Genomic DNA, 17,838 nt, shown 5'->3' on the forward strand with positions numbered 1-17,838 from the left:
AGATTAAAAATAACAATACCTACTTCATGGAATTTACTGATAAATAAATTGATACAAGTGAATGTTCTTTATGGAGTATAAAACTCAAAAATTATTCATTATGGTTAGATATATCTGTTTGTATGAACAGTTGAGCTTAATAGCAGGCACCTTGGGGATGGAGAGGGGGGTATAGCAGAGATTAGCCAATCCATTCTTGGGAAAACTGAGGATAAATACAAATTCTTGAGCCCTAAGCTGAAAGAAAAATTCTGAAGAAAGACAACGAGACTGTGAAAACTGCAGACCTCAGAGAAGAGAAGGAGAAGACAGCAGCAGAGATCATTAATACCGAGGTCAGGGGTGTTCCAGATGGTCATGAGAAAGTGATCATTCAGGAAGACAGGCCTCAAAACTTCAAGCCACACACATGTAACAGAAGGAACGTTTGCTGGCCGTGGTGTTAGGCCATGAACCGGTGACCCGGAGGGCAGAGGCTACTGACTCGAAACAAAAAGCCCTGAACCGTCCCAACTCCCGCTGCTATTTTTGAAGCTCAGTGCGGGTGAGGGCCGGGAGAAGTGGGGAGAGTTTTTCCACTAGCAGTCAGGAACCGAAATAGGAAAGATCAACAGAGGCATTTATAAACAACGAATGCCATTAATTTTTTTAAGCAAGGAAGGAGTTGGAAAAGATGTAATGTGTCAGGGAGTGGGGAATATAGTCTGCAAGGAAAGGTGGCCCAGGGGGCTTCATATTTTTAATGATCCTTCCTGCTTGCTAAATGGTATTTCAAGTCAACATTAGTGAATTTCCCGGAAAACTTGGAAACCATCTTGTTCAGTTGAACTCATGGTAGGGGAGAGATAGCATGGGTTATTTTTAATCAAGGTCTCATGACTAGAGTTCAACTATGATGGGAAAAATTTCCTGCTCCCCCCCCCCCCCAATCAGAAAACTTTCTAACTATTGAGTGATACCCGAAGTTTGGGGGCAGTTTAAGCTATATTGTCCTAATGCCAAAGCTCCAGCTCTTTCAAGTATACCACACCACGAGGACAGGTCCAGGTAGTTGTCAGCAACTGCTTTGGGGAGGGTTTGAAGAGCCAGTGGTAGAGATGGAAGGGGTGATTTCCCAGAATCGACTTTCAGCCCTCTTCCTAGGTCAGGCAAGCATCGGGTGAAACAGTATCTGGCCTGGATTGTAGGGTCCAGAAGCTTGGAGAGTTCTAGGTCCCAGCAAACCAGGATGCAGTCACACGGGAATATTGGCATGAAAAGCAGGCCAACCAGGTGAAGCCCAGGCAGTAAAGATCTGCAGGCAACTAGACCCCAACAGTTACACAAACCCACAGGGACCAGGGGCCACAGAAGGCCCCTTGCTCCTTCCATAACATGGTCAGTGGAGCCTCAGCATTTTCTCAGCCTGGGTGCTTCTCTGGCCCTGGTCTGAAAAGACTGATCATTCCTAGTGGGCAATAATCTTCTTTGTGCCAAGGTTTCTCCTGGCCACAGGGGTTCTAGAGGCAGATACTCCATATCAAGGGCCCCTTGTGAAAGGTACCTGGCAACGATGAGGGGACAGAGGAGAGCATGGGTCCTGAGGCAGTGGAAGCAGGGAGAATGTGTGTGCAGGAGGCTTTGAAAAATCCTTAAAAGGGCTTCAAGAAAATGAGACGCTGTTTAGCAATTGAACAAGAAAGGCAGAGGAGGCATGTGAGCAGCCCTCGAGTGCCACGATCGGCCGCGCTGGCCAGGAGCCACAGTGATCTGGTAAAACTGAGGAGGGCATCAGGGTGGGGCCTGCTGAAAACGAAGCAAAGAGAGTCGGCAGGGGTCCCCTCACAGAGGGGATCCTAAGGAATTCTGATTCGTTTCTTGTGTTAGTGTTTATGCAAAGGCAAACGGCCCATGAATAATGCTAGCTGCATTATATTACCGGCTATTATTACCCAGCGGAGGTTTGGTTACCACCGTTACTTTAAAAATACCAACTCTGCCATCTTTACTACTGTTTGCGTAGTCCCTAGTCTTAAATGCCTGTGGTCTGCCCAGGCACTGAAAACTCGCCCACGGCTTGTGCTCTTATGTCTCTGGCTCAGAGGCCATTCTGTGATCCAGCCTTCTGGTCCTCGGAGACTGCACATTGGATGCTGCATTCTCCTGTCCTACCCCTGGCCTGTCCTGCCCGAGGCTGGGGGGAGTCCAACAGCTAAACCGATAAGAACAGGGACCTGGAACATCTTGAACTATCTCATCTATATTTACCTTTGAATCTTTTATATATAATCCAAGAAATATTTATGTATCTTTTTCTAGATACTCATAGATATATAATATATATTTCAATATTCTTAGTTTTTTCCACAAATCACAGTAAAGTATCTTTCTGTTTTTAATATTTATTTATTTTGGCTGCATGCACACTCTCTAATTATGGCACTCGGGCTCAGTAGCTGCAGCAAACAGGCTGAGTTGCTCCACAGCATGAAGGGTCTTAGTTTCCTGACCAGGGATCAGACCCACATCCCCTGCATTACAAGATAAATTCTTAACCACTGGGCCACTAGGGAAGTCCCATAAAGTATCTTTCCTAATGTCTGATTTATATTAATTTTTTCAAACAAATTGTAGAAGTGATTCTATGGTTGTACTGTCTGGAAGCAAACATTATCAGTAACAATTACAACTATTGTTCACTGCTAAATTAAGTACTGACTATGATTACATTTATTTTCTTATACCTTTCTTTTCTTACACATTCTCCATATTATTTCTCTAGGTAAGTGACCTCAAGTGCAACCACAGTTTTATCTTTAACTCTGATACTACTAATATATGAAATTCAACCAAGGGTTAAGCAGTGCCTTGACGGAAAAATCTTATCAAAATGAGCCTGGTCAATTGTTTCTTAGATGTCTTTAATCAATATCATTTCTTTTAAAAAGCCTTGTGAGGCTTTTTAAAAGCGAAAAGTCATCCACTGTAGTTATTTCAGTCATTTGCATTCAGAAAACCCCTTCAGTATTTTCTCCCAACATGTCTGTATAAACATCTTCGTTCACTGGAGCTTCAGCACTTGGTTTTCTATGGACAGCTCACTTATCCATAGTGGCAAATGATACTAGGCTCCTAAAACAGCTCGGTGCCCAACAGTTAATCAGTGTTGTACTTGTTTGCATTGATCCATTCCAAAATCCATCTTAATATCATAGCTCACATTCTTAACAATTTTCAACTGTAACTCATAGAGCTATCTTAGATTTCTCCTAGAAGTTCACATCCCAGGGAAGAACTGATGTGCTGGCCCCATATCCTCCCTATGTCTCCATGTTCCAAGGACCACTTCATTCCAAGGGGCTGACCTGTCCCAGTTTCCAGCATCTTCAACTTTTGCTTTTTGTTACAGTAGTATAGGAGACTAGTTTAAAGATGGTACTGAAAATACTACAGTGGAAACTGTATCATCTTGCTTCTGAAAGGCAACCACTTTCATCTTCTTTAACAGTTGCTTCTGGCCTTTACATCAATATCTTAAATCCTGTGCTTCCAGCACTACTAATCCTTATTGACAAGTCAAATGCGTCTTGGCTTCCTGCTGTAGAGGATGAGGATTCAGCTCTCACTCTCCAACACGCCTGCCTATTCCTGTCTTTCTCGCGCTCACCTCCTCATAAGGGTGATATCACAATCTTGGCTGCTCCCTTGCTCTCTCACCTTCCCAAGTAGTTATATCACAATTTGCTGTTAACTGGTCACTTCATGCTTTTTTATGACTGCTACTAACTTCTTTTTTTAAGTTTTTAAAAAACTATTAATTTATTTTTGGCTGTACTGAGACTTCATTCTGCAAGGGCTTTTCTCTATTTGGGGTGAGCAGAAGCTACTCTCTGTTTCAGCACTCACGTGTCTCACTGTGGTGACCTCTCTGATTGCGGAGCACAGGCTTCAGAGTGCACGGGCTCAGTAGTTGTGGCTCGTGGATTCAGTTGCCCAGGGCATGTGGGATCTTCCCGGACCAGGGATCGAACCCATGTTCCCTGCATTGGCAGGATTCTTAACCACCGGTTCCCTAGGGAAGTCCCTGTTGCTAACATCTGATTCAAGTATGGTACTATTACATTTCTTTTCTTACACAGGTTTTATGTTGACCCAAATTGAAAATTGCCTTTATCATTTCCTTGACTTTTCATACACCTGTAATTGTTTTTTTATATGCCCCCATATACCTATCAAATCCCATATCTATTAAGATACCCAAATCTTTAAAAGCTCCATAAACATTTAAGTTTCATTTTCCCCCTAGCCTCATATCATCCATGGCTCCTGTTTAGGGCTATTATAGTGTTGTCATGTATGCACATCATTTATCTCTCCTCTATGTGGTTCTTGTGTTGCACACTGAGTCTGATATTTTCCTCTTTCTTGATTTATTTCTTCATCTTGTTAAGGCATATTCTTCACTAGTATTCTAAGGAAGAGTATGTGAAAAGTATATAGTTTTAATTCCTTGAAAATCTGAATATGTGTTTATGCTACCTTCATACTGTTGGTAATTTGACTGGGTATAAAATTCTAGGTTAGAAATTATTTTCTCTCAGATATTTGAAATTCCACAGTTTTTAAAGCTCTGTGATCGTCTAGTTTCCAAGTTGCTATTGAGAAATCCAATCTTCATCTCTTCTGCTAAACTTCTTACAGTACCTCCAGTTGCTGTCTTCCAAAAGTATGTCGAACTTTCTTATACCCTTGCAACTCCTTCTGATAATCCTATTATTGGGGGTCTATATCATCTTTTTTTCCTTGCTAATTTTAATGGAGTTTTGGTATGAGTAAGTAGGAAACTCCTGTGACTTGTCCACCATGCTTACTCAAAATCCACTTATACTTTTATGTTTCTAAGTATGTAAACCCATGTTATCCCCTTTGTATGTATTATGATGCTGTTACTATTAGCAACCCTGATAGTAGTTAGTACTGTTTCCATTTGACGATAAGACAGCTGGGGCTCCAAGAATGTTAGTTTAAAGAGCCTGAATGAGGGATTCACATTTAAAAACCATACTTTTCCCACCCTACTGAGGCATAAGGGTCATGTTCAGTGATGCCTTTGTGATGGAGGTTGCTGGTAATAAAACAAGTTAGATCGTAGCTTCTCCCTATCTTGCTACAGTAAACTAATGCCACTGCTGGGAGGTAAATTATTCCTTTGAACTATTCTCTAAGTCACAGAACACAAGCTTTCCTCCTCAATCGCTCTTGTTATTACACAGTAGAAATTGGAACACCTAAAACCGAATAATTGCTAGTGATCTGACTCATACAGTGGAGTGTGTTAGAACAAACAAGGAAAACTGAAATTACAGTGTTCAAGTCTGAAGGAAAATATACCTTAATATATAATGGCTCTATTTCAGAGTCCGGCACACAATGAAATAACTTTCCTCTTTGAAGCTTTTAGTTACATTCTCACATAGGGCACAAATAGCATTCTCCAATTTGAAAACAAAAATTAAGTTACTGCTTTCAAAGTCCAGTCTTTTGAAGGCATTGCAGTCTTTCAAGTAAGTGCTTATTGTCAAAGTGAAAAAGAGACTGTCCAACTAGTATTTATGAACAAACAAACATATCCAGTAATTTATGGTGCGTTTATATGTCACTTCAACTTTCTGTGTTTGTAATAGCAAACACTTTTTTGTTCAATGTGCCTTCAGGATGGGATTTTCAGGTAATACCTCCTGAAGAGTTTCTAGGACTTTCTTCTGTCAAGGGTTTTCTTGTTGATTTTGTTAGCTGAATGTCAGGTTCTCATAGTTCCTTATTTTATCATTTCATTATCCCCAAGTGCTCTAGTGGTAAAGAACCTGCCTGCCAATGCAGGAGACATAAGAGATGTGGGTTCCATCCCTGGATCAGGAAGATCCCCTGGAGAAGAGCAGGCAACCCACTCCAGTATTCTTGCCTGGGAAATCCATGGACAGAGCAGCCTGGTGGGTTATAGTCCATGGGGTCACAAATAGTTAGACATGACTAAAGCGACTTGCCACATCCCCAAGTGCATCCTCTTGTCAGTGAAACAATCAAATAAAAGGAGGAAATGTTTGGATCAAGTCCAGAAAGACTGAAACTAAGCAGGACTTCCTCGAACCCGAGGCAAGTCACTCTACTGCTTGAACCCTCAAGCTTCTCATCTGTGAAATAGGTGGTCTCCAAATGCTTTTCACACCATCAGTAAAACCATTTCAATTAATTATGTGAATCAGTCACTACTGATTTCAGCACATGTGTGACTGACGATAAAATACAGAGTTTGTTCGTTAATTTCTTTAATGCATGTTTATTGGGCACCAAACCCAGAGCTGGTATACAGTGGCAAATAGCCTTAGCCTCACTGAGTTCATAGTTCAGATGGAAAAAAAAAAAAAAACTCAAATAAGTGATAATTGTGATAAATACTGTGAAAGATAACAACAGAGTGCCATGAAAAGACTAATAGGAAAAAATATAATTTAGACAGGGAAAGGGGAGTGTTCTAAGAAGCCTTCATTGAAGAAATGCCAAGCCACCCTAAGGATGAGGATCAGTGACACAAGTGAGGAGGGACAGGCACAGCGTTCCACACACACAGGGCAGCACGTGTAAAGACTCCCAGAGATTCAAGAGCTTGTGCATTTAAGGAACTTGAAGAAGGCCGTGTAGCTATACCCTGGCGAAGGTTCCCACCATATCATACAAAATCTTGCCACGACGGTAAGCATTTTGTATAACATCAGAAAGGCAGGGAGAACCTCCTGAGAGACAGTTAAGCAGGAGAAGGGGATTTGAGTATGTTTGTCTGGCCTTTCTACACACCAGGGAGGAACATAAAAACAGGTAAAGACAGTTCAGTCACCATCCAGACAAGGGATGGTGGTGGTTTGGATGAGGAGGTGCAGGTGGAGGTGGATCTTACGTATCTCGAACTCTCCTCACTTTGGACTGTAGCCCGCCAGGCTTCTCTGTCCATGGGATTCTCCAGGCAAGAATACTGGAATGGGTTGCCATGCCCTCCTCCGGGGGGTCTTCCTGCCTGAGGGATCAAACCCAGGCCTCCTGATGGCAGGCAGATTCTTTACCGTCTGAGCCACCAGACCTGCCTGCCAACTACGATATGCAGAGGGAGACCTGTGGGCTCCTGGGTCACAGTACGTGGACATACTAATTGCTGTTGAGGGAGGCCCTTTGCCTTTCTAGCTGGTCTTCTCAGGCAGCATTCCGCGTGGTCCACAGGAGGTATTCACACATCCCCTTGCTGACAAGCTTTTAGGGTGCAGGCCTCACCTCTATGGCTATGTCTCCCGGACAGGCTGCCAGGACCACCGGTCACCTGTATCTCTCACCTGTATACTCTCCCAAGGGTGTGGCCACAACCCTACGGCCAAATCTCCTCCAAACCCCCTCAGTAGGAGGAGACTGAGGAGAAAGCACCACATTCTTCTCATTATGTAGAGAAGGATCGTTTTAGGGATAAAACCCTTAATGCCCAAACAGCTCTGCAAAGAAGTGCTCCCTCCAGTCTCCCACTTCCCTTCCTCTTTCCTAATAGGATTGAATTGCTCGGTCACTTAGCTGTGAAATGCATTTCGGCACCAAATTTTTAAGGCCCGCCTGGAAGCCAAGCACCTATTTCCCTTTAATAAATCAGAGCAGATAGCATCTCTTGTGCCATCTGTATCCTCTGTCCTGGACTCAGTGGAGACACAACACAGCCCATTTTAACATCCTCTCCTTGTCTCCTTCTAGCCACTTTCTAAAACAACAAATGAGGTACCCAGCTCCGCCCCCACCTTCCTGAAGCTGCCACATCCAGCGCCCTGGTCTGTCCTCCCCGTGCCGTTCCAGCACTGCTGCCATGGGCCTGGGGCAGCAGCACAGTTCCCTGGGTGCCTCTCTCCTGTCCTCCCCTCTTCTGCATTCTTCCTTCTCACCGTGCTACGGCACCCTGTCCCAGGACACTTACGTGACTCGCTGCAGAGGTGGTTTAATTGCCACCCACTGCCCTTCCTCCTCCCCCAGGCCAGGGCTGGTGTCTGATCGAGCTCTCTCTCTCCCCCACTTCAGAGCATCATCAGCCCTGATGTCACACAGACCACGCTGTTCCCCCTGTATTGGGTATTTTCCAGAGAGTTTGCCCAAGAGTTCAGACTCTGTGATAGGAATTCAGGTAAATGGACAGAATGTCTGGACTTGGGCTACTTAGTGAGGTACATAAAAGAGCAGAAATGTGACCCATGTGAAGAGCCAAGAAAGTGGGATTTGCGAGTTTGAATTGAATGAGTGATGAAAGCAGAGAAGATTGAGGTTTCCTGGAGAAATGAACAGGAAAGGAGTGGAGGGAAACCAGAACTGATACTTTGCCTAGAAAGTAGGGAAGAAGGTAAAAGAATGTGCCATAATAGTTTGTCCATTTTGAAAGCTTTGTACAAGTCACAGGAAAGAATTCATACAAGTGTCTGGGAAAGTATGTTGTGTCCTAACCAAATCTCGCCGTATATCCAACAGGAACAAACGCTAAGCATGGACTGCGTTGCAAGGCCTGTAAGATGAGCGTCCACCACAAGTGCATGGACGGCCTGGCGCCCCAGCGGTGCATGGGCAAGCTGGTAAGGGCTCGTGCCCAGAGTGTGCCCCGGAGCCCCTGCTCGGGGCACTTGCCTGCCTGATGAAGTCAGGAAGCACCGCCCCACCCCGCCCCAGTCTCTGGCTGGCCAGCTTGGCTTCCTAGTAGGATTGAGTGAGGAGGAGCTTTTTCAACCGAAGAGGTGCAAGTTCTGTGTGTAGAAAAAACTCAGGGTCTTTAGTCAAGTGGACAGCTTGTCTTGGGTCAGGACTTTGTCAGTGTTAGCCCTCAAGTCCCACATCCCAGGACTGTCCAGGTTTTGAAAGTAAAAGTTAGGCATCCCAGGAACCTCCTCAGCCCCAGTTCAATGGGCTGACAGCTCAGAGGATATCAAGAATGGGATGGAGATTAACCACTCCACAGAAGTGGAGTAGTAAAAATCTACACTACTATCATGGATCATGATGGCCAAACCCAGAGAGGGAGCCTCAGCCTGGCCCATGCTGGCTGATTGTCTCATCTCAGGAGTGGGCTTCCCTACTGGTGCTACACAATGATAGAAAGCCACCCAGAACACTTTTGAAAATATTTGAAACGAGGATGGCCAAAGAATTCTGTTACTATAAGGGACCAAGAAGGTCTGCCCTAGAGACACTTAGGTCATGATAGCTGATTCAGAAAAACTTAAGATCTGGCTCAAGGAAGAATTCTGTTGTTCTCTATGGCTCCAGGGAAAGCACCTAGGATCAGTAGGTTCCATGTCTTAACAACCAGAGATAATGCCACTAAGGTCCTCCATCCCGGGTTAGTGAGAGTTCCTGCCACCCACGTCCCCAGCAGTGTTCACCGGAGGAACGCTTGCCAGGAACGTTGGAGAGGGTTCTGGGATTCTTGTAGGGGCAGGGCCCTGACATTCCTTTTTGAGTCTGGGGTGAAGCCACGATTCTTAGAGTTCCTCTCTGTACTCTTGACTGGCAATACCCTCTTCTCCAAAACCCCCGCCTCACTTGCTCCCTCCCCCCCCCCACCTCCTCCTCCTCCTCCCACGGTGATTCCCACAAGCCAGGGCAGAGACCATGGGTGAGAGGTCCGGGAAACAGAATGGGATCTGGACCTCAGAGCTCATCAGACATACAAGGGACTTCAGGTCTCCCTGTGAGGTCCGCTTGCCCACGCCCAGGGCTTTGAATGAGTGTGATAGACCACGTGGTGAGAGAATGCATGAGGGTCCATTTGTATCCTAGGGGATAAGGAGCCCAGCAGAAAGGAGGCGGCAGCAGGCCGCGTGCAGAGGAGAGGCAGGATGGGAGGGCGGGGGTGGGGGGAGTGGGGCTTGCTTATTGACAGCTGTACCTCCCCGCCCCCACCCCAGGGAGAAATTAGAGGCCATGTCAGCATCTTAAAGGGCAACAGGGAGGCGTCCCTAGAGAAACCAACTGCTTTCATTTTCAGAGTTCTCAAGTGATTGCCTCCATCTCAGCAGTGACACTGAACCCTTTTCTTTCCCATCCTCTCTCCCCAGCCAAAGGGGTTTCGGCGTTACTACAGCTCCCCCTTGCTCATTCATGAACAGTTTGGCTGCATTAAAGAAGTTATGCCCATTGGTGAGTTGAGACCTTGCTGGGTTGCGTTGGGTTGAGCAGCAACATCCAAGCTGAGGCCTGCTCTCCTCCCGGGTCCCAGGGCCACAGGGGTGGCAGGGGGCAGGGCGGAGTGCATTCATTCGGTGGCTAACTGGGTTATGGTCATTTGTTTTGCTGGAGGGGAAACTGAAGGTGGACCAAATTCCCCTGAAGTTTTTCTCCTTGCCCTGATGAAACTTGAGAGACACCCAGGTCCCAAAGGCTGCTGACATGCTGTGCCAGCTCTCAGCACCATGGCAGAGTGAAGCAGTGTGAAGCATGGCTTCCCATAGACCTGGGTCAGAGCCCAGTTCCCCCACTGGCCAGATGTGTATCTGAGCAAGTAACTCAACCTGCTGGACCCTGTACTCTGAGAACTGCAATGGCTGCTTTTCATAATTTTCTGTATATGAAAATAAACAGAGATACATCGTAAGACCAATGCTTGAAAGGAACTCAGTGAATATCAGTTATTCTTTAATGAGGACAAATAATGTCTTACAGATATTTCTGGCTTGAATGTATTCTTCAGCAGTATCTTTCAGTTTACTTCTATGTTTTCTTTCTTTCTGAAAACCTCTACATTTATGTTTGCCTTTTGGTGGAGGCAGGGGGAACAAGTTTTAACCTAGAAATTTACAAACTAGAAAGCTTTTAATTAGAAATTCAGGAAGCCTAGTAATGTGACTTTCTTTCCAAACACTTGCCTCCTCCTGCCGGCTTTGTGTCACAAGGTTTTGTACCTTGGCAAGCAGAGCCTTTCGCTAGAGGAAATAAAGCCGGTCTCTGGGAGGAACCTTGGCATTGGAGCCCTGGGGATGGATAACAAAGAGGAGAACCAGCCAGTCAGGGAACGTTCGGGAGCAGAGAGCGCTGAGTGCAGTGGAGGGTGCCGGAAAATTGGCACAATCATGGGGGGGAGGTGCACATCCCCAAGGATACTTGACCACAGAAGCCTCACTTCCCCAGGGGTCTCCCAGGGGTTAGCGGGTCCATTGTGCAGAACTTACTTCTGGTGTCGTTAACCCCGGAGGTGTGGTCGGTGGTCGGCTGTGTCCCCGACCGTGACTTGAGGGAACCCTGTCTCAGATGAGCTTTCTCTTCTGTTGCAGCCTGCGGCAATAAGGTGGACCCTGTGTATGAGACCCTCCGCTTCGGCACCTCGCTGGCCCAGAGGACAAAGAAGAGCAGCTCGGGCAGCGGCTCCAACTCGCCTCACAGAACCTCGGTGATTGCCTCCTCCTCCCTCGGGTAACCCGCCGTGGTCCCAGGCAGGGCAGGCCTGGAGCACCACAGAGGCGTCGGGGGTGGGGGGTAGTCGCGGGAGTCACGAGGCCTCCAAAGGGGGCTCCAAGTGCCTTGGGGCACTGAAGGGTAACGTTCAGTGGCCGGCCCCCAGAGATCCTCAGAGACCACACTCTTGGCCTCATAATCCTGACCCCCGTGTACCTCCCCCCCCCCCTCCATTAGACAGCATATCTGCCAACACATAGAAAGGTTCGACCCAAACAAGGGCAGAAGCTGGAATGTCCCAGCTGTGTCCTGTTCTCCTTCCAGCTGCATCCCGGTTCAAGAATACAGCCCTTTCTCACATGTTCTCAGTCCTTTCTCTTTAAAGCAAGATCCACCCTTTGATTTCTTTCACATGAACACTGCCCTCCCCAGAGGCACGGGGTATTTCTGTCCACGGGTCACATCACCATCCCCCCGGCACCTCTCCCACACTTAGTAATAGCAGTAGTGAAGTCACTCAGTCGTGTCTGACTCTTTATGAGCCCATAGACTGTACCCCTCCAGGCTCCTCTGTCCATGGGATTCTCCAGGCAAGAATACTGGAGTGGGTTGGCATTCCATTCTCCAGGGGATCTTCCCTACCCAGGGATTGAATTGCAGGCAGAGTCTTTACTACCATCTGAGCCACCAGGGAATCTCCTTCGTTTGACCTGACCTAAAAATGAGTGTTCTGTGCATCTCTGTGACCTGGTATCATCATCCTCTCTGGCTGTCCTAACCAGAATTTCTGTGAATGCCCCAAGATGCCACCCAGCTCTGTAGCAGAGAGAAGGCACTTCAGAGATAGGTCTGACCTGCTCACCTCAGCAGCAGCGTCCACTCCTGCGGTTCTGAGCTTGCAGGAACTAGCTCAACTAACTAGTTGGTTAGCTAGTTTTAGCACAGAGACATCCCAGGGACCACTCGGCAGGAGGCAGTGAACGTTTTCACCTCTGCATTTGTGACTGGTGTTTGGAGCAAGAGGAACATCACAGGCACACTTGAGGGATGTCCAGGCTGCTTTTGTGTCTGTGTCTTGACCCTACAGACTGGTTTTAGGGGCAAAAAAGCATAGTTTTCTGTATGTCAGTAACTTGTTGGTTCATCATAGTCCACTTATACTTCCTGGCACTGGTTCCACTGGTAAATATTTCCTGGAATTTTGTTCTGTGAAGGCATCGTTCTGAGAGCTGCAGGGAGACAAAGACAAATCAAATTGTGCTTAAATATCTGTCACTTCACTCTTTCCCTGGAGCCCAACTTGCCTTGGTGGAAGCAAACAGAAACAATTGATCGCTACTTTAAAATGACTTTGCTTCCTTCCTGCAGGGTCAGTGGTAATGAACTTCAGCCTCTTGCCATTCTGGCAGTGTTGTTATGTCCTGAAGCGAACATATTCCCAGGTAGCAAAGGTTTCTTTTCTTCCAGGGCTATAGAGGCATTTGCTTTACATTGTCGGGAAGTGGCTGCCTGGCTGTTTCTAAATTTTTAGGTTTCCTCTCATGTGCTTTCAAACGCTGTAGAATATAAAAAGCTTGATGGCTTTGGGAAAGCCAGCAGAAACCAAATACAAAAACTTTCTAGGAGTTGGTTAGCTCGTTTAGGAATGACCTTGCAGTTTTATGAGATTAAATTAACATCATCATAGCAACTTTTGTTCAGAAACAGTGAGCTGCAGAGAAGGGTCCAAGTGACTTAGAGACCCTGTGACATTTATTTTTTTCTTCTTTCTGATGTGTCGTGAAAGGAAGAATGGCTGAAACAAATCTTAAAGCTAAACTGTAACAAGAAATCAGTCTCAGACAGGCAGCACTGTAGGACTTTAGAGCTGATGAGAAGAGCTAGGAAGGCCGACTTGTTCCTCTCTAGTGAGATGTAAATTGTTTTAAAAGTATGTGACTCTCCTCTAAGGCCCCCTGAATTCCTCTTTTAGAGAGGTGAGGGGCTTTCCTGATGGTCCAGTGGTTAGGACTCTGTGCTTCTACTACAGAGGGCGCAGGTTTGATCCTTGGTTGGGGAACTAAGACCCCACATGCCATGTATTATGACCAAAAAATAATAAGAAAATAAGCAAAAATCAGCATCTCCCAGTGCTTAGGAGATGAATCTAGAGGATGTTATGCTTAGTGAAATAAGTCAGAGAACGACCAGTACTGTATGATAATCACTTATATGTGCAATCTAAAAAATAATACAAATGAATGTATATGCAAAACAGAAACAGACTCACAGATATAAAAGCAAATTTATAGTTCCCAAAGGGGAGAGGGACAAATTAGGCCTATGGGATCGACAGATACAAACAATTATCAAGTAGATGAGCAGTTAGGATATACTGTATAGCACAGGGAAATATAACTATTATCTTGAAATAACCTTTAATGGAGTATAATCTGCAAAAAATACTGAAGTTTTATGTTGTATACCTGAAACTAACATAATACTGTAGATCAACTGTATTTTAAAAAAGAGCATGGACTCTGGAGACAATGCCAGAGGTCTAACCCCAGCTGTACCACTTAGGAACTCTGAGACTTCGAGTTGAGTTCCCTCTGGGCTTCAGATTCCTATCTGAAAAATAGATCTATCGTAGAATTATTGTGAAGCATAAATGAGACAATTCATATAAAGTACTTAAAAACAGCAGGCGGTAGATGATTGGTTATAATTAGCTATTTAGAGTGCTGCTTTATTATTGTTGCTGTTATTTCTGTAACCTAAATAATGACTATGAAAAAAAAAGTGAAAGTGTTAGTTGCCCAGTCGTGTCCAACTCTTTGTGACCCCATGGATTCTAGCCTGCCAGACTCCTCTGTCCAGGGGATTCTCCAGGTGAGAATACTGGAGTGAGTAACCATTTCCTCCTCCAGGGGCTCTTCCCGACCCACAGATCAAACCCAGGTCTCCCAGATTGCAGGCAGATTCTTTACCATCTGAGCCCCCACGGAAGCCCTATAATGAATATAACTCTTCCTATACATAAGAAAGGGCAGAATAAGTATTGATGTTACTGAAACAATTACTTTTTGCAGCAATGGAAACAGGCTTTAACTCATACCTAAGTAATGCAACCCTCAAAAGTGCATCTTGTTCCCCAGAATTAATGTTCAGCACTCACCTAGAAAAAGCTATAGTTCTACTGAACATTTTAAGTAACAGGATGTGGGCAGGAATTCTGATTTCTCTCTGTCCTCTCTTCCTGGGAAGCAGCCTAACTGTAGCTGGTGCATATAGGCACTCGTTCACCTCTCACTGAGCACCTTTCTTGTGCCAGCCCCTGAGCCTGCCCCCGACACCAGGAGGGAGGGACGGTGCTCGAGAGGGAGGACACAGCCTCTCTGAAGTTAGCCAAACAGACAAGAGAGCAATGAAGAGATGCTTAAGACAGTATCTTGCAAATTCCACCTTAGTTCTTCTACTGGTATCACAGTCTCTGCTCACTCAGTCATTTAAATGACATTGCTTATTCTCTGCTGTTCCCTCTTTTCAAGACTTCAGATCTTGTGGAGGTTCCTGAAGAGGCTGATGGGCCAGGAGACGGGTATGACCTGCGGAAGCGGAGCAACAGTGGTAAGTCAGGGCGTGGGAATCAGGCACCACCGCCCAGTGCAAACGGGGATCTCATCCATCATCCAGGTCAGCAGGCAGGCTCACATGACTTCCAGGCCCCTCTCTTTCTCAGCTACATCTGGAATTCAGGCTGGACAGTGTTTGATAATATGGAGGGGAACGGATAAATTTTGGTGAATTTCAGGAATTCAGTTATAACATTCCCTGAGCTCTGGCTCCTGAGTTCTCAGGCTTTAAGGACATGGAGGTCCTTCCAGACCTTTTTGTTAACATATCACTTTCCCCACTCACCTACACTGGATGAGCAGGGCATCCCAGAGAGAAAACATCGGAAGGACTCACAGTGATGTGCCTGCTCAGTGAGGGGTGGTGCTGAGGAGTGTGGGCCTCCCCTGGGCTCCTCCCCAGCAGAGATAACTAAGATTCAAAATCTGATCTGCACAATCAAGACAGATATTCCTTATTAATATCATTTAGTTTTCTGATAGCATAAGCCCTTTTTAAAATAATTCCTGGAATACTTGTTAAATACTAACTACATGCTACCACTTGCTAACATTGAGAAAGAATCTCCTCTTAGCTTAAAGAGACATAACCAGCTCCTAATACTTGAATCTTGATGAGCCTCCTTGATGTCAACAACTGCTTAACTTCCTCTCATTTATTAAAAAAAATAATAAATTATGAAGTGTTTTCTACCACTAGCTAAACTACATATGTCACAGAACCGTGCTCAGGTCACTCATAACCCAGCAATGTTGCAGGCCGTGACCTGTGTTGTTACCTTGGGCTGAATGCCTTCTCCTGGCAGAAGTTACCGTTCATGGCTCTAATCCCCATGTGGGAAGCACCGGAGAGTGCTGCCTTGGACAGATTTTCCACTTGCCTGGTTGTCCCTGCCTTTTCCAGACTGGAAACAGAACTTCTACATCAAATACCCTGTAGCTGCGTTGTCAGCAGCTGTCATACAATGAGGTACCACTTCATTTCTTTAGCTCTAGGAATTCACTCATGTCTCTTCTCCAGTTAGGATTGTGCCTCTGTGCTGACCCTCCCTCCTAAATAACTGTCAGCATCCATCAGGGCCCCCCTCTTGCCAAGCCTGTACACAGCTGCTAAAGCATACCGCTAGAGTAAGAAGCCTTTGGCATCACATGGGGAAAACTATACTTTGGGATCCATGCAGATATCCAGGGAGCACTTAGCAGTGCCATGAGGGAGACAGATCAGAGAGCGCCGGCTGCCAGGGCCCTCGAGGCAGAGCCATAACCCTGCATGCACCCAGCCCGGGTCTGTCCAGCACTGCAGATCCAGCAACTGAATTTGGGCCAGCAGCCCCGGAGTTCATCAGTATCTTAGGACCAAACTCACCAGAGACTGGAATATAAGCCAGAGCTGCGTCTTGGTGCTTCAGGTCTGGTCAGCTGTTCTTCCCCTGAGTCTGATTCTGCCCGTCTCCTGCCCCTGACAGTGGGCTCCTCTGCTGGCTCAATCGGTAGAGAATCTGCCTACAATGCAAGAGACCCGGCTTCAGTCCCTGGGTCGGGAAGATCCCCTGGAGAAGGAAATGGCAGCCCACTCCAGTACTCTTGCCTGGAGAATCCCAGGACAGAGGAGTCTAGCAGGCTGCAGTCCACGGGGTCGCAGAGTCAGACACGACTGAGCAACTGACACCTGCCCCAGACGCTTTTCACCAAACCACGGGTGGCCTCTCATCATAACTGCACTGGACGTATTTGGTCCTGGGCCCCTGCCTGCTCTGAAAGTGAAGGCTGGGCTTCCTTTAGTGATCATGTGGCCTTCGAGAGACCTCGCTTCTCTCTGCTTTAGTCGCTTCACCTCTAAAATAACGATGCTAATAACACCAAATCCATAGAGCCTCGTGATCTTTAAATGAGATAATGAATGTAAATACTACCCATTCACTGATGACTCTGAAGCTTCATTCCTAGCATTAGGCCTCCTGGCTGCCTCTGATGCCTGTAGCCTGCTGGACATGGCCATGTGAATGGAGGACAGGTATCTTTAAGCTAATGCACCCAAGTGGACTCTTGAGTCCCTCACTTGCCTCCCCGCCCACCCACCCACTGAAATTGGCTCTTCTTTGTTGCTCCTACTCACTTGTAGGAATGTCATTCTGCTAGATTATCAGGCCAAGGCTTTTGGCATCATCCTTGACACCCTCCTTCTCGCACCTCTTGTCCAGTCTGTTGGCAGATTTTATCTGCTGGTCTTCAGAATCATACCCAGCGTGTTCCCACCACTTCCCTCTCTGCCTCCACCAGTCTGATCCAGCTTGATGGATGCTGTCAGCCATTCCTCAGTAGATGAGGTCTCTATTTGCCCTGGGGATTTCTTTACTCAGAAAGTGGTCTTCTAGGGACTTCCCTGGTAGTCCAGTCAATGCAGGGGACATGGGTTCAATCCCTGGTCCAAGAAGATCACACATGCCATGGAGCAGCTAAGCCCATACACCACAACCACTGAGCTCATATTCTAGAGCCCCTGTGCCGCAGCTGCTGTGGCCCGTGCTTCTCTCGGGCCCACGTGCTACAACAAGAGAAGCCACGGCAATGAGGAGCCCGTGCACAGCAATGAAGAGTAGCCCCCGCTTGCTACAACTAGAGAAAGACTGCATGCAGCAGCAAAGACAGCACAACCATAAACTATTTTTTTTTAGGGGATCTTCTTAGAGTTTTAAATTATGAACAACCATATTTAAGGATCATCACTATGAAGCACTATTGATATTATTGAGGTCATCATAAGGTCACATAGTGTCAAAGATACAGTCTG

At 46.2% G+C, this 17,838-nt stretch overlaps 1 protein-coding gene across 3 annotated transcripts in view; it reads left to right on the forward strand.

The window, feature by feature from the left end:
• The window catches only part of STAC (SH3 and cysteine rich domain), a 111,913-nt gene that overhangs the window by 56,565 nt on the left and 37,510 nt on the right, over positions 1 to 17,838 (forward strand). For all 3 annotated transcript variants that reach the window (XM_043886400.1, XM_043886401.1, XM_043886402.1), the window contains exons 3-6: positions 8,521 to 8,621; positions 10,101 to 10,182; positions 11,313 to 11,428; positions 14,964 to 15,042. In XM_043886400.1, coding sequence (XP_043742335.1) covers positions 8,521 to 8,621; positions 10,101 to 10,182; positions 11,313 to 11,428; positions 14,964 to 15,042 — 378 coding nt within the window. The remainder of the gene's footprint in view (positions 1 to 8,520; positions 8,622 to 10,100; positions 10,183 to 11,312; positions 11,429 to 14,963; positions 15,043 to 17,838) is intronic.

The sequence above is a fragment of the Cervus elaphus genome, chromosome 24, assembly GCF_910594005.1.
Source record: "Cervus elaphus chromosome 24, mCerEla1.1, whole genome shotgun sequence".
In the NCBI taxonomy this organism is placed as follows: Eukaryota; Metazoa; Chordata; class Mammalia; order Artiodactyla; family Cervidae; genus Cervus; species Cervus elaphus.